Below are 20,141 nucleotides of genomic sequence, written 5' to 3'. Positions count from 1 at the left end.
GAAAGTTGGTTCCATGGAGTGCACATTGACATAGCCTTCCAGAATGCTAGTGAGTCAGAACTTAACGCCAGAGTTGTAGAGGGATTCAGTCATTTATACTCTCTGGCCATAGTGGGGTTATGGCCTTCCACTCTCCCCGCATCTCTTGGTGGCCAGGGTGGATGGATGGTGGGTGATAATGAAACCTTTGCTCCTAACTGCCTACCTGCTTACTGGAAATTGTGATAAGGGGTGGTGACCACCACTTTTTTCCTTCTTTGCAAAGCCTATTACCATAACCGATACAGAAATTTAAAATAGTATCTCCAAACCCTCTCAGATGGTGCATTTGACCTGAATTAGCTTTTCATAATGGCATAGCTAGATTTTCCCACATAAGACCTTTAACAACACAACCAAAAAGCTCATTTTTGAGCTTTTGCTATTGTTGACAATGGTTATCTTGCTGCTGCTAATAGAAACTAAAAAATTCATTTGCCAAAATGATTGTCATTTCCTTCTTAGAAGTGCAGCTTAAGTTCAGGACTTCATTTAGTTGGAGGAAAATGGTTGCTACCTCCCTGTTAAGCTTCTTTCCATTATCCAGTTGTGACAGAATGACTGTTGGGGAGGCCTGGGGAGATGGGAGTAAAATAAAGGAACAGCTAAGAAGTAGTTCTACAGAATATGCACCTCTATCTGGAAGCCTGTATGGAAAGGACGATGGCTTTAGAAAGGGGGTAAAGTGGGAGGGGGTAGCAGTCGTTGAAGCATGACAGCCTCTAAAGGCTCCTGGGACTTAAAAACAAAAAAGGGAGCCTTTTGCAGATCTTTCCCTTGCATGTCTTCCTCCCCACCATCCGTTCTCCCTTGCTGTTTTGTAAATCTCCCAGTTGGAAATTTTTAACATGGGAGAGCTTCTTCCTGTGCTTCAGTTGGCAGGATGCTCAAACACAGCTGCAAAGAATTTGCTTCCCCTTTTCACAGCATCTCTCATTTAAAAGCATTAGTGGGACTACAAAACAAAATTAAAACTTGAGGATTTTTCAGAAGTGGACGCCAAGTTTAATTAAAGTCGAGGAAGTTCAGGGCTATAACTCTTTTGTCAAATCTTTTAAAGTCAAGGCATGTGCCAGTGGCAGGCAAGGTGGAAAGTGCCAGCAGCTGTTCCCAGTGAGGAAATTTAAGGCTCCTTGTCTGGTTTGTTCTTGGGAATATCCTAAAGTTTATCAAAACATGCGCTTAGCCAGCATCTCTTGGTGGCCTCAAAATGGTTGCCACTTTGTTAGTTGGTTGCTTCCTTATTGAAGGAGAAAAGTCCTTATAATTAGCTTTCTGTCTCCTCCCAACCCAATCTGAATGCCCCACACTCAGTGCTCCACCCCCAACCCCTGACCAAGCCACTGGGCTATAAAACTTCTTATCTAAAAAAGTGTAGGTTCTGCCTTGATAACTGACTTCTTACATTGGCATTTAATCTTTTAGTGCACTTTGGAGATACCCTCTGAACATTTGGGTGATTAACTGGTTTCTTGTTATTGAATGTTCACAGAAATCTGCTCTGGCTCTATAGGAAAATGCTCTCTGTTGTTCAGGCACCATTTATGTACGTCTGGAGTGTTTCCACTGATGAATAGACCAGTGTCCGGTCTGAGTCCAGAAATGAACTTGTTGTCACTTCAGACCTGGATTGTCAGCAGAAAGGGTGTTTATGTGATTTACCTCACAGATTGAAGATAGGTAAATTTAATATTCTGTGACATGACCTTAAATTGAGTTTTGCAAGGAGATTGATTTAGCTTCATCACAACCTTTTCATTTTTTTCCCTGAGAAGTTATATAGAAACGTGTGTGTGTGTGTGTGTGTGTGTGTGTGTGTGTAGTTTTGTTTTTGTTTTTTAACACAAGGAATATTTAAAAGGGAATATACTAATTCCTTAGTACTTCTGTAGACACAGCACTTCTCTCTTCAAACATTCCTCGGGATGTTGGGGATTTGTGTATTTGGTCCTAATCATTTGTTAGGTAGTCTGAAAATCTTTCATTTATAGGAATTGGTATTTTAAGAAGCTGAATGGTTTTGAGTCCTGTCAGGCTAATAGGTAGTAGAGCTAGAACTTGAAAGGTACCTTTGGACTTGATAGTGACTGTTACAGAGGCATTGGGTTCTGGTTTGGGTTTTTGCTCTGCATGTAACTTACTTTGCCTTTCCACAGTCGAGTTTTCCTTAGTTGTGAAGTTGTAGTGTATGATTGGAACATGATTTTTGACTTCTTATACTTCCCTTTTTTTGCAGTCTGACTTCTCTTTTATTTTATTCAGTTTTAATTCCACACATATATATAATCTACTTTGTATATATGACCAATTATCTATACTAATAATAGAGGAATATGCAAATTATCTGGGATGCCATCACATAATGACTGTTCAGCAGGCTGCGTCCTCACCTCTGCTCAGGCAGTTGTGAGGCCCGGGGTAGGTAGGATAGCATACGATAGCGGGGGGGATAAGAAAGAAGAGGTAGAGGAAGGCAGGTCTGCATGCAGACAGGCTGAGAGGAGAAACAGAAATACAGAAAGGGAACAAGAAAAAGATGCAGGAATGGAAAAGGGAAGGAAATGTGGGGCTGCACACGGGAAGGGGTGGCAACCGCGGGGGGTGAAGCAACTGTGCTGGTGAGGGGCGGGGCACAGGTGCGCAGGCGCGCAGGCAGCGCGGAGCGGGGAGCCCCGCCTAGACGTGGGAGGAAGGCGGTGGCCCCAGGCACGGGCCATTGGGATGGAGGGGTGGACGGTCCAAGGCCTTCTGGGTGGAGGTGCTCCTGCTCTGGCAGCAGCGCCCGGGCCGTGTGGGCCTCGGCCACCCTCGCTGGGCTGGACGCCCTGCGCTGGAAGGGGAGGCGCAGCTTAGCTGGGGCGGAGTCGGACACTAAGGAGGGTACTGCTTTTGTCCCCGAGGGCTGGACCCCAAAGATACTGGCCAGGGTTAGGTTGGTGGCACATTAAGTGTACTTTGTTGACTGGAAGTTGGGGTGTCCCAGGGAGAGAATAGGAGGAGGACGGCGGTGGGGAGGCCGGAGAAGGGAGGGCAGCAAAGGCCTGGCCTGGCCAGGGCTGGGCCCGGGGCTGGGGGTTAACACCCCCTGAACGGAAGCTTTAATATCAAAGTGCGCTCAGGCGGGGCTGGAAGCAGGTCCCAGAGAGGAAAGGGGAAGGTTTAAAAGAGAAACCAGTGAACATGGCGGGGGGCAGAGGCGGGTAATAATAGGGAAGGAGGGGGGGAGGCAGGGTTCAGGCTCACAAGGGAAAGGCGAATGCGGGGGGGGGGGGAGGGTTGGAGGAGTAAGAAGGAGACAGACATGGGGAATGAAGGGAGAGAAGGGCGGAGGGAGGGAGGGAGGGAGGGAGGGAGGGAGGGAGGGAGGGAGAGGGGCTGCAGGAGGTTCAAAGGGAGGGAGGGAAAGAAAGCAGGAAAGAGAAGGATGCTAAAATGGGGTGAGGCCAGGAAAATGTGAGAGTGAGGGGAGTTTAAAAGGAGGTGTTAGGAAAATTAAGTACAGGGTGATTTTTAAAAAATGTAGTTGGACATCCCCTGGGGGCTCCTGGACTGTGAAAGGACGCAGGCTTGGCTGAGGCCCTCCCCTGCACCCTGTGCACGAATTTCGCGCACTGGGCCTCTAGTCTATATATATGAAAGCCCAGTGACCCTAACGGCAGACCGACCGGAATGACTGGTCACTATGACGGGCACTGCGGCAGCCAATCATCCTCCTCTGGACCCTGGTTGGCTCCCTCCAACCACCCGCGGCCCCTCCCCTTGGCGCCCCCCCCCCTCCCATTGCCCCCTTACCTGGCCTGCTGCCTCCCCCCCCCTCCCCCCTGCCCCCCCATAGGCCCTGATTGGGGGGGTGGGGCGGGCCTGGCTGGCCAACCTCCTGGGGTACTTTTCGCTGGCCGGCTGGCCGGCCTCCCAATAGGCCTCGATTGCTGGCCAGGCTGAGGGACCCCACCTGTGCACGAATTAGGTGCACTGGGCCTCTAGTATGCATATATTTTACTCTAGTGGTGTGGAAGGACATGGGGAGGGAAATCCAGGATTGAGACCAAATATGAGGGTTTTAGACCAGTGGATAGGAATCACACAGGGATCTTCTCATTCAGCAGTCTGAGGCAGGGCCTGAGATTCTGTATTTCTCCCAGGCTCTCTGGGCATCTTCCTGCATCAAAGCAAGGGTTTAGGACTAATTTTATTCTTGTGGGTAGTTTGTGCAGTGGTTCTCTCCCTCTTCTCGTGTCTTTGTTCCAACCTGAGTAGCTTCATTACCAAAGATCTCCTCTACCAAAAAAAAATGTTTGGAAGTTGTCATCTTAGAGGATCCAGCTTTCTGAACCAGCAGAGACTGAAGATCATGGTAGTCATTCTCCCACAGTTGAATGATGTTTAAAAACAGTGATGGGCCCTAGCTGGTTTGGCTCTGTAGATAGAACGTTGGCCTTTGGACCAAAGCAGTGGTCGCCAACCTTCCAGACCTCAGGGACCACCGGTTGGCGACTGCTGCTCCAAAGGTTTCCTTAAACCAGCGGTCGCCAACCTTTCGGACCTCTCGGACTACCAGTGGTCCGTGGACCATCCGTTGGTTCCCGCTGGACCAAAGGGTCCCGGGTTCGATTCTGGTCAAGGGCACGTACCTTGGTTGCTGGCCCCTCCCCTGCCTGGGCTCTGGTCGGGGCTCATGCCGGAGGCAGTACTCCTGCCAAGATGTTTCTCTCGGTCTTACCCTCTCTCTTCCACTCTTCCTAAAAATGAATGAAAAAATATCCTTGGGTGAGGATTAAAACAACAAAAAAAGTTAAAAGTAAAATAAAAACAGTGATGGGAAGCACTGTTTGTGACCTGTTAATGTTGCTGTGGCTAACAGGTTCCATTCCAGTTCTACAGCAGTCCCAGTGACCCGGGATTGACTGACTGGTGGCTCGCAGTTTCAGGTCTTGGAGACAAGCATGGGGGAGAGGGTGGCGCGGGGCGCGCGCCGGGAGGGCGGAATAACACAACAGCAGTGATGGGGTTGTAAAACCCAAGCAGTGCTTGAAGAAACCTCTTTTGGCCCAGTGTCTTGAATGCTCCTCTCTGAGGACCATTCACTTCTTATTCTGGAAGGAAGCCTGGTGTTGTTTCCTTACAGACAACTAGTTATAATGCACTGTCTGTATAGTGTTATACATTTCCCCAAACTCTGTCATGTCTCATTTGGTAAACACAGAGCAGTCACAGGCATTTTTGTGTAGAGCCCTTGCTGTCTTGCTGGTTTCTATCCAGAACTCATGTTGAAATGATGAGTTTATGCTTGTATGTCTTTTAAAAAAAGGAAAGTTCTCTATTGGAGTACTTTGATTAAAAACATACCTAAAAATAAATGTTTTATGGACTGTATTTTACCTATTTAGGTCTAACCACAACCCTGTGAAGTGGGCATTTTTTCCCAATTGCAGTTGAGGAAACAAGGCTATTCAAATCTTCTCCCCAGTTGAGATTTGAATCCTAATCCTGTTTCACTTTGAAGGTTTGTGCTGTCTTCCCCATCTTGGCAGGAGTACTGCCTCCAGGTTCTGTAGTCAGATCCCTGGGCTTCAATTATGATTCTTGTCATTTACTTGATCTCCTAATTTACTTAATCTCTCTGTGTCTCAGTTTCCTTATCTGTTAAGTGCGGGGGGCCTACGTATAGGATCTGTGCCAAATAATTTGGAATGTCTGGCACTTCCTGTGCATTTGATTTCTGTTGCGATTTTATTGCTACACTGTCACTGAATTTATAAACCCAGCTCCCCATCGGTCCCACCCCCTAGTAATGTTGTGAAAAATTATTCTCCCAAGTGTTAAACAGAATCTTAATTTTTCTCTCGGGTTAAAAGGTATGATAGGCTAAGAGACTGCATTTATGTGTTGTTATCAGCATACAAAATAAAACCTATTAAGTGGCTATTTATGGAGAAGGAAGTTGGACTATTCAGAATCGGTGCTTACTGGATTTTGTGGGTTTTTATTTTTTACTCATTCAGTTTCTGGGGGTGGAGGTGGGGAGGATCCTGCCTAGAAACATTGAAACTTCCTCATATTAAGAGTAACTGCATGTCCTAATCTTCCCCACACTGCTGTGCACTGATGCTTGAGACTATTTTAAAAAGTATTTTTTATTTGCTAATAATAATGAATACACATAGTGGGTTCTTTCTAAACATATACTAAGTTGAATAGCCAAATGATTAAAGATTTATAAGTGGGGTGGATGAGTGTTTATAATCTCCTTTTCTTCTGCACATGTTCCCACTGTGCCTCCTCTGGGACAATACAAGCCTTACTTACAAAAGTAAAGAAGTGATCTTCAAATAATGATTGTGTTCTTTACAAAATTGTTTCTAAGGGCATTTTTTTTTGAAGCATGATATTTAGAAATTAATAGGATTCTGCATTCCTAAAGATCAATCTCATTCTGTGGGGAGACTCACTGAAGAACCTGTTGGTTTCATTTTTCCCCCCTTCTGTATTTCTCCAAGTTTTTTTGTTCTTTTTCCTTTCCTATTTTTTAAAAATAAGGTTTTTGGACATTATGAAATATTATTCTTTGCATTTTATGAGACTTTTGGGGACAGCCATAATGTTTTTGTGTGCTTCTGTGGCGGTGTAAGAACCCAGTGGATTTTTGCCTATTAACTAGAAAATTAAGTGATTCTTATTTTCACAGAAAAGCTAAAGGTTTCTGTGTATTATCTAGTATTCTGTTCTAAAGAAACATGTTCTGTTTGTAAGACAGGACGTGTGTGGGGAAAGGGCAGTTCAGCAAGCATTGTTGGGTTCTCAGATCCAAATTAATTCAGATAATTTAACACAACCTTAGTAACTGATGTCCCCAGAGTGCTTTATTATATATCAGCACAGGAGATGAGAGGGAGGGTTTAGAGCTTGAGTTTTTATGTATGAAAAGGGTGATTTAGAAGACCAGAGCCAGCAGTTCGTTTGGCTGACTTTTGCATCTGGGTTTTTCTCTTAGTGCTGCTGCTTGGCTTCTGTAGTCTTTCTTGCATCTAAGAAGATTTTAGAGGTTTCCACTTCTCCTTACCTGTTATTTTCCACTCTCCCACCTATCACATCAGTGGGACCCTTTAAAAGCTATTGGGGGAAAAAAGCTATTGAGAATCTGATGGTCTAAAGCTCCACCTGCAGTTAGAAGCTGGATGGCCTTCTGGAATGTTCTTTCCAAAGAGGCTGGTAGGAGTGTCCTGGCTGAAGGAGGTTAGGCTTTTATAGTTTTGCTATTTCTAGAGAGGACACTGGACTTCAAGAGGTCTTTCAGGATTCCAAATTTGTGTGTTAGGATTAAAAATGGGTTTTGCTGGGTTAACTGGGTTTCTGACTTGAGGTCACCCATGGGTGCCAGAATAGAGAGGCAAGAGGTGTGCAGGCAGCAGGAGAAGAGCTGTCATATCTGCCTTGTGAAGTGTCTGTGTTCAGGATCTGGGTTTGGAAAGCACGATACAGGGGCAACAGAAAGACTGGCCTTTGGGGTCAGAGGCAAAGACAAGAGCAAGCTGAAAAACTGCCCTGACCTAGAATATGGTTAATAGATAGGCCTTTGGGTCTTTAGCTTTTTTTTTTTTTAAAGGCTGTGTGCTGTGCACAGCTGATTTGGAAAATTTCCTACATGCACAGCTTCTTCATTAGATACTGATACCGGTTAATTCAGAATCGTTTGTAATTGGAAGCAGCTGCTGTTTCCCAGCTGACTAGGTGTTGGAGTCAGATGCTTTGAATTAGCTGGACTTAGATTATTCATATTTTAATTAAAGTCCGTTTTATCCCCCCAGTCTCTTGCCTCTCCAGTGACCAGGATTTTACAGTAATACATTTGAAATTACATGAGTATCCCAGTAGAAAGGCATAGTGTAAGTTGAAGGACTTGCAGTTGATTATGGTCTTGTATTATTAAAGAGTGAATTTAACTGCCTTGCAATTTCCTTTTCTCACCCTCTGAACCTTGCTTCTGTAGTGGAGGAAAATTTCATTCCATTTAGAAAAGTTGAGACTTTTGTCCCCTTTCCTCCTCTTGGGACACAGGCATATTAGCTTAATTGCTTATGTCACTACTACAGGGAAGGTGCTGCATGAAGTGGGACACACAATTTTCTGCTACTTTTCGTCTAATGGGGTTTGCAAATTAAGCTGTGAATAGTGGGGCTTTGGGGCAGTGGGGATATTTTCTTAGAAGAAAAAAAAGGTGAACAAGTGCTATGGTGAGGCTGTTTATTGCTACTGCGTGGAAACAGAATGTTTAAGCAGCTTGTAGGGAAAAAAATTGCCTTAATTTTCTGAAGAAAAGTTAGGGAAATTTGCCTTGCATTTCTTTCTCTATGATGCTAATGAGGAACAGAGGCTTTGCTGGAGGGAAGGAGTTGAATGGATGTTTCCTTCTTTCCTTTCCCATTTAAGCTACCTAACTTGAGAAAAGTTTGACTTGATAAATGTCCTACTTAATTTAATTTTGTGTTAGTCCCTCTCCTCCCCCTGAGTGTCCAGTTTTGGCTGACTTGCAGAAAAACCAGGACAGTGCAGAGCCATCAGATTTTGCACACCTGTTATAATGCTTAAGCATTCTATGTGGCCTGGTAAATTTAACAGGGTGTAGGAGACATGGTCTTTGTCCAAAAAGGAGTGTAAATGTCCCTGGAGAGACAGAGCATATATCTGTCATTGCATTTAGGGAATTATGTAAATCACTGTCAGTGTGTTCCAAATGATTTGGCATTGTTATGTACTCAGCACTGGGAGAAGGAAGGAGTTCTAGGCTGGTTGGCTGTGTGGAGGTAGAATCTTACCATTAGCAACCATCAGTTTGTTCTCTGAGTCTGTTTTTTTTTTTTTTTTTTTTGCTTGTTTGTTTGTTTTGTTTATTTTAGATCCCACATACAAGTGAAATCCTATGAATTATCACTTGGTCCATTACCCTCTATGTTGTCAGAAATCAAGTGTATTACCTTTATCTCCCTTCTTGCTAATGTATAAAAGCCTTTACAAACACCACTTTATTGAAATTCTGCTGTCATTCCTTTGGCTCTCCCAGTACAGTGGTACTTAAATTATATCGTTATTAATTTGCACTTGTGTTGATTGGTCATTATTGATGCTACACCACCTTCTAACCTCCCAGCTGTTGTCATAGTTACCTTTCTTTAAAAAAAAAAGGTTACTTTTCTACTCAACTCTTTCATATCCCTCTGTTGCTTATGGTATAAAAGCTAAACTCTTAAGCATTACCTAAAATCCTTTATTAGATCAATCTTATCCCAGTCTCCCCTTCTACATCAAACATTCCTGTTCATTTTCTCTGTCTCTTTTCTTTCAAGGTCATGGTCCTTTAAGGCTGTGGTTATATTGCCCATTTCCTTCTTCCATTTCACCACTGGTTGAACTGCAGGGCCCCCTACCACAAACGTTCCGCTTCAGTGTACACTCGGTTCTCCCACCATGCATGGCTAGTGAGCATCTACTGTGTGCTGGGCACTGGGCCTTGTCCTGGGAGACCAGCATGGGTGTAAAGGCACTGTATTGTGTTGATAGGCAAATTCCTACATGGCTTATCCTTGGGTAACTGGTACTTGACAGTCAGGCAGGAAATGTTATCCTAATTTCCATAGAAACCCATATTAGCCCTAGGTTCATCCAGATGAATTTGATTAAATCCCTTTCCCCAATTTCTTATATTTTGCGAAAGTTCACTAGAGAAGGAGAAGGGACAGTATGATGAATACCTGGGCACACATCACCTAGAGTCTAGACCTAGGTTAACATTATATTGTGTGTGTGCATTACCCAGTGTCTGTTTTCTTCCTCCCAGATCGATGGCTTTGGAAAGTTTGTCTTTGTTATCCATTGTAAAAGGATAAAAATAAACATGCTGCTTCTCCTATTGTAGCATTTCAGTAGTAATAAAAAAATAACTTCAATGGGTTTGGTTATTTTCTGCCAAAGTAAATGTTGGCTCTATTTCAGCTGTAGTAATATAGCGTCTCTCAATTTGTTCAAGTTAAACTAAAGCAGGGCCAAATTGAGAAATGAGTTTCTTGTTTTTTTTTCCCCTTCCAATTTAGGAAAAAAATTAGATTTTGGATACTCTTATTTCTGTAATACTCCTCCTGGTTTTCTCCTCCTGAATTAAAAAAGATCATGAATTAGCTGTCAGTGGAAGAGACAAAGATTCAATTGTGCAGTATTTATAGAAGGTTGTTGTGATAATCTTTAAATAGGGTGTTTGAACCTCTATTGAGGGTAGTTAATTCAGCAGTTTGTTCTGTACCATAAAATGCTAAGTACAGGGTTACAACCCTTTTGTTTTAACATGTGAGTTTTGCTTTTCTGCATTACCTATGTATCACCTGGAAATCCAAGCGATATCAAATCATGCCACCATATATAAGTGATAACTCAGTATTATTATGTACTACCTGGCATTTGGAAGACTGTATCAAATCATGCCACCATATATAAGTGATAACTCAGTATTATTATTATATACTACCTGGCATTTGGAAGACTGATTTGGGGGTATATTAGAGAGTTTTAAGGGTGTCAGTGTTTGATTTTTGTCATTGTGGGAGACCTAAATGTACTATACATTTGGGAGGTGGCTTCCAGTCCATCTGTTCCAACACTTGGAGGGCACACATGGGCTTACAAAATGCCAAGTGGCCTGCAGAGCCATTTGGGTTTGCCCCAGATTGTGTATCACTGCATTGTGATTTACATGGTACCAGTAAGAAATAATTTTGTGTCCAAAAGGAAAAATAATGTGAATACATACTAGTATATAAAATTCAAATTCATGATCAAATTCTGATGTTTTCAGAGCAAAATAAGCAGTCCCACTTTGTCCCACTCAGTCTACTTTCTGTGTATTTACACTCATATTTATGGAGATAAATATATAGGGTTTTCTTTTTTGTCTTGTTTATATAAATGGAATGATGGGGGTCATGTGTGATTTGGCCTCTCTTACTTAACTATGTCCTGAAGCTCTTCCCATGCTGTTCTTTTTCATGCTGCGTGGCATCCGGCAGCTGCAGTGTGCTGTAGTGTATTTAACTACTTCCTTAGGATTCACTTCCTAGAAGAGTGCCTGGCATTGTGGAGGTAGTCAGTAGACATTTAGGTTGTTTCCACTGTTTAGTTTACTTAAAAATAGATTTCTTTTCGTACAACTTTCACACATGTGAGCATATTGGCATAGGATTGAATTGAAAGTAATGAGTCCAAGGGTACAATGTTCAGCTTTTATAGAAGGAAGGGATTTTTTTTCTTCCTAAAAGGTTTAATCAATTTACCACCCCCAACAGTGTATGAAAGTGTTTATTTCCCTTCCTTCTTGCCAACACTTGGTATTATAAAGCGTCTTTATTTATTTATTTATTTTTGTTAATCCTCACCTGAGGATATTTTTCCATTGATTTTTAGAGAGTGGAAAGGGGCTGGAAGAGAGAGGGGGAATATCCGTGGAATCGAACCTGATTTGCATTTCTTTGTATTGAACATTTTTCATTAGTCTGTTGGCCATCCATGTTATTTTTGTTCATAACCTTTGCCTATTTTTATATTGATTTGTTTGTCTTTTTCTTACTGCGCTTTGTCAGAGGTCTATGTTCTGGACATTAATTCAACGAATTGCAAATATTTTCTCTTAGTCTGTCCTTTATCCTTTGTGTTTATAGTGTCTTTCCTTATAGAAGTTTTAAATTTTTTTGTATTTAAATTTTGTTTTCCTTTGTGGCTTTGGGTTTTGCTGAAATATGTTTTCCTGATTTCAAGAATATGAAAATATTCTCTTAAGAAATTCTCTTTATTATTTCCCATCTAGTTAAATTCCACCCTCCAATTTCTTAATCCTCTCTACATTCTTCACATTAGCCACTAAAATGGTATGAAACCTCAGCTCTCTGGAATCTTCCAGCAATGACTTCAGACGAACACATTTTATGGATACCTTAGGGTTTATCTCGACCTACCTACCAAAATAGGAGTTAAAGGGGGCAACATCTATCGCACTGTTGTTACATACATCAAAGGTAGAAAATGGATGAAACTAACAGATAAAAAATCTAGGACAAAATAGCTTTCATTGTGGTCAGATTTGCATTGGTAAAAGTCACTTTGAGGACTGGCTCAGCTTTTTGCCTAGATTGCATTCAATGTAGCTTGCCTTTTATCTGTTGTACATATTTACCATCCATCAGATTTCTTTTAAGGGATAGAACTGCTTTAAAAGCATTTTTATTTTAGATTTCCCTCCCCGCCCCTTCCCCCCAACTCAAGTTCTTCCTGAGTCTTGTTGACACTTGCTACTTACTGTTATTCTGAATGTGTTCTTAAGTATATTTTCATCATGCTATTAATTATGATATGAGAAATCAGTTAACTAGGCTATTACTGTATAAAGTAAAGCTAAAAAGTCCCTGATTATGGATCTGGGCCTCTGTGATAAATAGTCATTGCTTTTGTGTCTGAACTTTGAAATTACTTTTGATTCCTCAGAGACCTTTTGTTTATTTTCTACTTCTCTAACATATTCCCTAATAAGTGAGCTATAAGATAACTGAATTCTAGAAAAGAAGGCAGTGTCCTATGTTTATAACCTTTTGCCTCCATAAAATTCATATTGCAGTAAGACAATTTGGAAAGTCTTTGGATTCTCTTATTTTGCTGTAAAACATGCATTATGTATCACACTTGTATATTAAAACCCACTTTAATGAAAGAACAGATTTATGCTGGTTTACTTGGCAACCTGCAACTTCAGAAGTATAGCTAGGATTATTGGTTATACTAAGTTTGGAGTTTCTCTTTTTAGTATAGTGTTTATATTCAAATGACTGTTTTCTAAAAGTGCCGGTCTCTAGCATAATAGCCCACCAGAACCACGACTGACACTGGGACTCATTAGCCTGCCAGTTCATTTCCCTGTACCTACCTCATCTTTGATGCTTGCCCCTTTGTCCTTCACCCATTTCCCAGATGGCAGTGAAAGGAATCTGTTACCATCTTAAAACCCTCTGGGGGCCTCCCATTGTCCCTAGCACTAGTTTGGCATTCTGGCCTGATTTTGTTAACTTTGCACCCTGTTCCTTCCCTTCCCTTCTCCCTCCAATCTAAAGAAAGTCTTGAGTTGTTCTGGTTTTTGTTCTTGTCTCTGCTCCCACCACATATCCTGTTCCTTATCCCGTAGGTACTTTAAAGTTTATAATCTGATGAAATTTGTTGACTCCTTTCTTAAAATGTTTCCAAATACTTAAAGTAAATTACCTAGGATTTTAAAGGGAACCCATTACATTGAAATATAGCCATCAGAATATTATAAAGCAAATTAGTGATATGGTAATATGTGCTTCTGAATCCTTTATTAAATAACAAGCTGCAACAGTGGGTCTCATTATTGTAATTTCAAAGTGATGATAGCAAACAGTATTTTGTACTATCTGCAATCGCTGTAATATGATATGAGTATTTACATTTCTTTGATATGAAACTCATAGGCACTTCTATTTCTGGTTTATTGCCTACATTCAATAGTGTAAGGAAATGCTAAATTTCTGTAAGAGATTAATGAAAGTGAACATGTAATTGTTTCCTTATCCAGTTCACAGACTTAAGAACCTCCGTGAATCTTCTCCTGAACCCCCTGGACTCCCTTCCTATTGCAGTTGTTTCCTTTGCCTAGGGCCGTCTTCATTTCACTGAAGCCTCACTTGGCCTTCATGTCCTCAAGGTGGCCTTTCTAGGTTAGCAGCCATGTTGTACGTGCCATTGCAGTGCCATGAATTGATTTGTATGAGCCCTACTTCCCATGTGGGAGCTCAGTGGTTATGTGAGCTTTGGGGGTGCAGTGACTGTCCGCTGATCCCGTTTCCAGCACAGCATCATAGGTGTCTGTAAAATACTTTTATTTTTTATGACATAGATAGCACCTTAAGCAGAGGGAACACACACACACACACACATACACACACACACACACACACACACACACACACACGAGAAAAGCTTAGGGGTATAAAGATCCCAAAGTGGTGGATATGGTGAGAGGAGAAGTAGAACATGACCAATGGAATGCAAGATCCCCACATCTATATATGCAAATTTCACATAAACATACTTTACATATGTATTCATGTATGTTACATAAACATAGGATGTTAATCCCACGGCCTTGCAGTGCCTGGCACATAGTATTGCTCAGTGCCTATTAAATATTGTATATGAATTTATACCTTACTTGTGCCATAGCTTGCTCACTTGGGAAAATGAGGTTTTCCTTCTCTTAGCTTCTACCTAAGGTTTTTTTTCTCCTCTACAGTTAGAGAATTTACTGTAAGGCATTAAGGAAGCCTTTGGGGTAGCAAAGGTGAATCAGATTTGGATTTTGCCTTCTGCAGAGGGGAAGAAGGTAAGAATGGAACTTAAATCAGCTAGTGTGGACAGGAGGAGAAGGCCTTTGGAGCCTTTTGCATACTAATTGCCCTGGCACCCAGGCCAGTGAGCAGTGGAGCCTATACTAGTTGATAGTGGGGCTCAGCTTGAGGGACTGAGACATGGAGCAGGGGTTGTTGTCTAAGCCAGCAGTTGCCAGCCGGTGGTCCGCGGACCACTGGTGGTTTGTGAGGTCCAAAAGGTTGGCGACCACTGGTCTAAGCCGTGGAAGGAGGATGGAGGCTAGAGAGACAGCCATCACCACTGGGACAGTTCTGTTGGGGAACATTTGGTTGCAAAGACATATAAGTGATCTTGACTGGGGTCGGTGAAACCCAGTTAACACTTCCCTTTGATGAGGTGGTCCTGGAGCTGGGCCTTTAAGAAGTAATTGTGATTTCCTTCAGCAGATGGGTAAGTGAGGGAAGGAATAAGGTGAACAAGAAGCATAAAAAGGAGCGATCAATGCATGGCCTATTTAGAGCAGTGAATGTGGTGTGCTTCTTTAGAGGAAACAATCTAAAAAGAAAGTCTTATTTTGTTATAATGCTTATTATTTTACTCTTGCATATTTTAAAAATGACTTAATTGGGATAAGTACTGCCTTAGTTATGGGAAAAATAGATAAATTTATAAGCTAGTGAACCACCTATCTTAATGGACAGAGGGTGGGAGAAGAGACTTAAAATTTTTTAATCTTAATTTTAATTATAAAAATTGGCAAATGTCTATTTAAAAAAATTTTTTTATTGATGTCAGGGAGGAAGAGAGAGGGAGAGATAGAAACATCAATGATGAGAGTATCTTTGATCAGCTGCCTCCTGCACGCCCCCTACTGGGGATCGAGCCCATAACCCGAGCATATGGCCTTGACCGAATTGAACCCGGGCCCTTCAGTCCACAGGCTGACACTCTTATCCACTGAGCCAAACCAGTTAGGGCTATTTTTTTTTTTTTTTTTTTTTTACAGCTGTTCTTTCCCTCCATGCAAATATTTTTGTAATCCTGTATATACAATTTTGTTCTTCTGTTTTTTTCCACTAGATATTATCATAAGCATTTCCTTATGTTATTACATATTTTCCATAACAACAATTTTTTACCCCACCTTTTACTTTTCTGAAACAACCCCTTCACTTTAGGTTTTCATTATGAGTGGAACTTAGGTCTTCCCTGGTTTGCAAATCCTGCTGAGTGAGGCTTTAAAAAAGTTTGTTCGTTTTTTTCCCACAATAACCATTTTAATGAGTACACAGGTATCTTATGCATGTACGACTGCTATTTTTTTCCATTACATTATTTTGAAAGGTTTTTACATTGTTTTGAATTTTGGTAACACTAAAAAGGTATGATTAGCATTATGTGTTATGTATTACTTTTAATTGTTTCCTTTAGGATAGTTTTCTCATTATAGGATCCCTTGGTCAATAGAAATGGACATCTTAAAGCCTCTTGTTGTAGTTTGCCAAGTGATTCACCGGAAATGAAACTACTGCTCCCAGCAAGGCTGAGAGTGCTTGTTTCACTACAGTACCCCAGAGTCCCCTGGAATATTAGGTTGTAATGTTTTCTTATTTCAAGGTAGGGCACCATTTCAGAAAGATTTTCATGTGTAGTGGCAAGAATATGAAGTTTCTTGGTGAATTTACTCATGCCTGTCATTTGCCTTCAAGCTTTGAAAACAGTTTGCATTTTGAAAGCTGTGTATCCCAAAAATAATCTAAGAAACTGAACAGTTAAAGGAAGATTACCTTGAGTCAGTTTCTTATTTCCACCTACAAATGCACAAGATTTTGAAAAAGTTGAAGACCCTGGTGGAAAGGAGATGCCTTTCCTTTCCAGGGCCTGATGCCTATTGATGCCCTTGAACCTGTCCCTAGTTAGTTCATGACGGGGAGTGGGGGTGTGTGGTCCCTGGAGTGGATTGTGTTAAAGTGTTATTTGCTTTGTTATTGATTTGTGTTTGGATGTTTGGATTTATGTTTGAAAGCTGTGTATTTCCCTGCCCCCCTGACCCCCCATCTTGATCTGATCTGTAGAAATGGCAAACATTGTTAGGCATTATGAATTCAAGCTGTTAAGGGAACTGTCCACATTTCAAGGATAATCCCTTTTCCTTTTTCTTTCTTTTTTTTTTTTTTTTAATAAAAAATTGTATTAGAAGCATTCAGAATGTCAGCAAAACAGCTGCAACTTTTTTTGCAATTACAGAGTATTTGCAGTTATTCAGTTAATAGAACAATAATTACCCTAGCCCTAACCATTTTGGCTCAGTGGATAGAGCGTCGGCCTGCAGACTGAAAGGTCCCAGGTTCGATTCCAGTCAAGGGCATGTACCTTGGTTGCGTGCACATCCCCAGTAGGAGGTGTGCGGGAGGCAGCTGATCCGATGTTGCTCTCTCATCGATGTTGTTGTTTCTAACACTCTATCCCTCTCCCTTCCTCTCTGTAAAAAAATCAATAAAATATATTTAAAAACAAAACAAAACAACAATTACCCTAAAAGCCTAATATGTTAAGTGTCTGGTTGTCTAGTCGAGGGTTCAACCAATCAAAGCGTAATATGCTAATGATATGCTAAGGCCACTCAACTGCTCACTATGACATGCACTGACCACTAGGGGGCAGACAGTCGGCCAGTGGACCAGTCACTATGACGTGCACTGATCACCAGGGGGCAGACACGCAGACCAGTAGGTTTGCTTGCTGCAGGGGTCCGGCTGATCGGGACTGGGCAAGACAGGTGTTGGACATGCCCTGGAGCCCTCCCACGGTCCATCCCTGGCCAGCTAGTCTTCCATGAGTACTGGGTGACATGGCTCCAATCGGCCCTGATCGCCGGCCAGGCGAAGGGACCCCACCCGCGCATGAATTCGTGCACCAGCCCTCTAGTTTGGTATAAGCTGCATCAGAGACAATTGAAGATGAAAAAACTACCATCCCCATATATAACTAATTTGTGCTGTGCACCAACAAGAACCTGCTTTAAATTTCCATGCCTATTTACAACCCCCATACTGTACCAGGCAAGGTTAGTGGCTATTGAAAATATCACCAGGACAGGGCTATCTGAAGACACATTTGGTACTCTGTTAACTACACACAAAAAAAGACACTGTACAGTTTGAAAACAAATCTTACACAGCCTTACATTTCAATTTTTTTTTCTTTAAAAGGAGTAAGTTGTGTACAGGGGAGTTAAATGCTTTATAGACAAGAAAAAAAACACTGCGTTAGAACCAACGTATTCGTCATCATTGTCTACTTCATCATCTTCCTCCTCTTCCTCCTCTCCTCCTCCTCCTCATCTTCTTCATCTTCCTCCTCTTCCTCCTCTTCCTTCCTATTCTTGCTTTTTTTGCAGCCTTGACAACTCCCTTTTTGGCAGCATCAGGCTTTCCTTTAGCTCAGTATGCAGCCATATCCTTTTCATATTTCTCCTTCAGCATAGCAGCCTGACTATCATCTGCTGCAGTGTGATTCCACATCTCTCCCAGCTTCTTTGCAACGTCACCAATGGATAGGCCAGGATGCTCTCCTTTGATTTTTGGGCGATACTTGGAACAAAACAAGAAAAAGGCCGAAGGAGGCCTCTTGGGTGCATTGGGATCCTTGAATTTCTTTTTTGTTTCCCCTTTAGGAGGAATACAAGTTTTCATTTCTTTCTCATAATGGGCCTTGTCTGCCTTTGCCATGTCTTCAAGTTTTCCTTTCTCCTTAGCAGATATGGTCTTCCACCTCTCTGAGCACTTCTTCGGAAACTCTGAGAAGTTGACTGAAGCATCTGGGTGCTGCTTCTTGTGTTCTTCCCGGAAAGTTTGCACAAAGAAAGCATACGATGACATTTTGCCTCTCGGCTTCTTAGGATCTCCTTTGCCCATGTTTAATTACTTTCCCTCAGCGAGCACACAGTCGCCCAGTGCCCGGCCGGCTTGCACTTGCCCCGGCGCTGTCTCTATGGAGCTCAATGTACTGCAATGGCCGTGAGAGCGGGAGCCAGACGCCCCTTTTCCTTTTTCTTACCTAAATTGTGATACCTCTTGATACCTCTTAAACTCTTTACTAATAAATTATTATTATTAGTTTTAATATATTTTATTGATTTTTTTACAGAGAGGAAGGGAGAGGGATAGAGAGCTAGAAACATCGATGAGAGAGAAACATCGATCAGCTGCCTCCTGCACACCCCCTACTGGGGATGTGCCCGCAACCAATGTACATGCCCTTGACCGGAATCGAACCTGGGACCTTTCAGTCTGCAGACCGACGCTCTATCCACTGAGCCAAACCGGTTTTGGCATAATAAATTATTTTTGAATTCACTTTTAAACAACTCTAGTTCTTTGAAGGAACAAATATTTTGTAAACAAAGGAATTAGTGGACATTACTTGTGAATGGACCTTGTAAATGTTTGTGATAAGGCCTCATTCAATATTCTTTTATTTGTTTAGTAAACATTGTTTCCTAGTATTTTCCAGTAAGATTATCCCCTTACCTTAGGGAGCTCACTGTATAGCAGAGGAGACAAATACACAAACTTAAGAATATAGTATGTTAGTGAACTGAGGGACATGCACAGGCCATGATGAGAGCTGCCAGGAAGGAGGTGCCTAACACATTTAGGAGTGAGGTGAGTGGGTCAGAAAGAGCTTCCTGGAGGAAGGCAGTTTCTTACAAAGGATAAATTAGGAAAAAGATTAGGAATTGACTGGCTAGAGAAGCAGATTCAAAAAGAACATTGCAGCCTGGCTGTGGTGGCTCAGTGGTTGAGCATCGACCTATTGAACCAGGAGGTCATGGTTTGATTCCTGGTCGGGGCACATGTCCAGGTTGCAGGCTTCATCCTGGATTGTGCAGGAGGCAGCTGATCAATGATTCTCTTTCATCACTGATGTTTCTATCTCTCTCTACCTCTTCTTTCCTCTCTGAAATCAATAAAGATATTAAAAAAAAAGAACATTGCAGACCGGGCCAGGCCTGGTGGCTCAACTGGTTTGGGCATTGTCCCATATACCAGAAGGTTGTGGGTTCAATTGTCAGCCAGGGCACATGCCTAGGTTTTGGGTTCCATCCCCAGTCCGAGCACATATGGGTGGCAACCGTTAGATGTTTCTCAGATGTTTCTCACTCTTTCTCTTGCTCTCCCTTCCTCTCCCTCTCTCCCTTTCTTCTCTCTAAAATCAATAAGCATGTCCTTCAGTGAGGATTAAAAAAATAAAAAGAACATTTTAGGCCCAGGGGAGAGGAGGAGTAAAAGCACAGTGCTTAGAGCAGCACATGTCTGTGTGTGTGTGTGTGTGTGTGTGTGTGTGTGCACGTGTGTGTGTGTGTGTCAGTGTGTACAGTTGCTGGAGTAGAGATCAATGCAGGGCATGGAAGGAGGTGAGGCCTTAAGAAAGATAGAACTTATTCCTGTAAGTAATCTGAGAAGGCTAAAAAGGGCCAATTCCAATATAACCCTGATATTTGGGGGGCTAGCAATTGGAATCCATGCCAGCAAGCTCAGTGTACATTCTTGATAACCTATAATTAAGTCACTACCTCCTTCCCAGATACTGGTCTTGCAGAACCTGTTACAGAGGCCATAAAACTGTGAACAGTGCACTGCCCCAGAGGGAGGGTTATTAATGCTGGCGCCAGGCCAAACCAT

At 42.2% G+C, this 20,141-nt stretch overlaps 2 protein-coding genes and 1 non-coding gene across 3 annotated transcripts in view; 2 read left to right on the top strand and 1 right to left on the bottom strand.

Moving 5' to 3' along the window:
- The window catches only part of JARID2 (jumonji and AT-rich interaction domain containing 2), a 287,887-nt gene that overhangs the window by 23,193 nt on the left and 244,553 nt on the right, over positions 1-20,141 (top strand). The gene's annotated exons all lie outside the window — the stretch shown is intronic.
- Positions 4,860-4,982, top strand: LOC114233218 (small nucleolar RNA SNORA54). Its single transcript, XR_003619361.2, has one exon. It is a non-coding gene; the product is annotated as a small nucleolar RNA SNORA54 (small nucleolar RNA).
- On the bottom strand, positions 17,859-18,476 carry LOC114233185 (high mobility group protein B1-like). Its single transcript, XM_054721449.1, has one exon. It carries the CDS (start codon positions 18,369-18,371, stop codon positions 17,898-17,900), a length of 474 nt encoding a protein of 157 aa, XP_054577424.1. The 5' UTR covers positions 18,372-18,476; the 3' UTR covers positions 17,859-17,897.

This window comes from Eptesicus fuscus, chromosome 9 (assembly GCF_027574615.1).
Source record: "Eptesicus fuscus isolate TK198812 chromosome 9, DD_ASM_mEF_20220401, whole genome shotgun sequence".
In the NCBI taxonomy this organism is placed as follows: Eukaryota; Metazoa; Chordata; class Mammalia; order Chiroptera; family Vespertilionidae; genus Eptesicus; species Eptesicus fuscus.
Note: the sequence above shows the minus strand (reverse complement) of the source record. Positions and strands in the feature narration are given on the sequence as shown.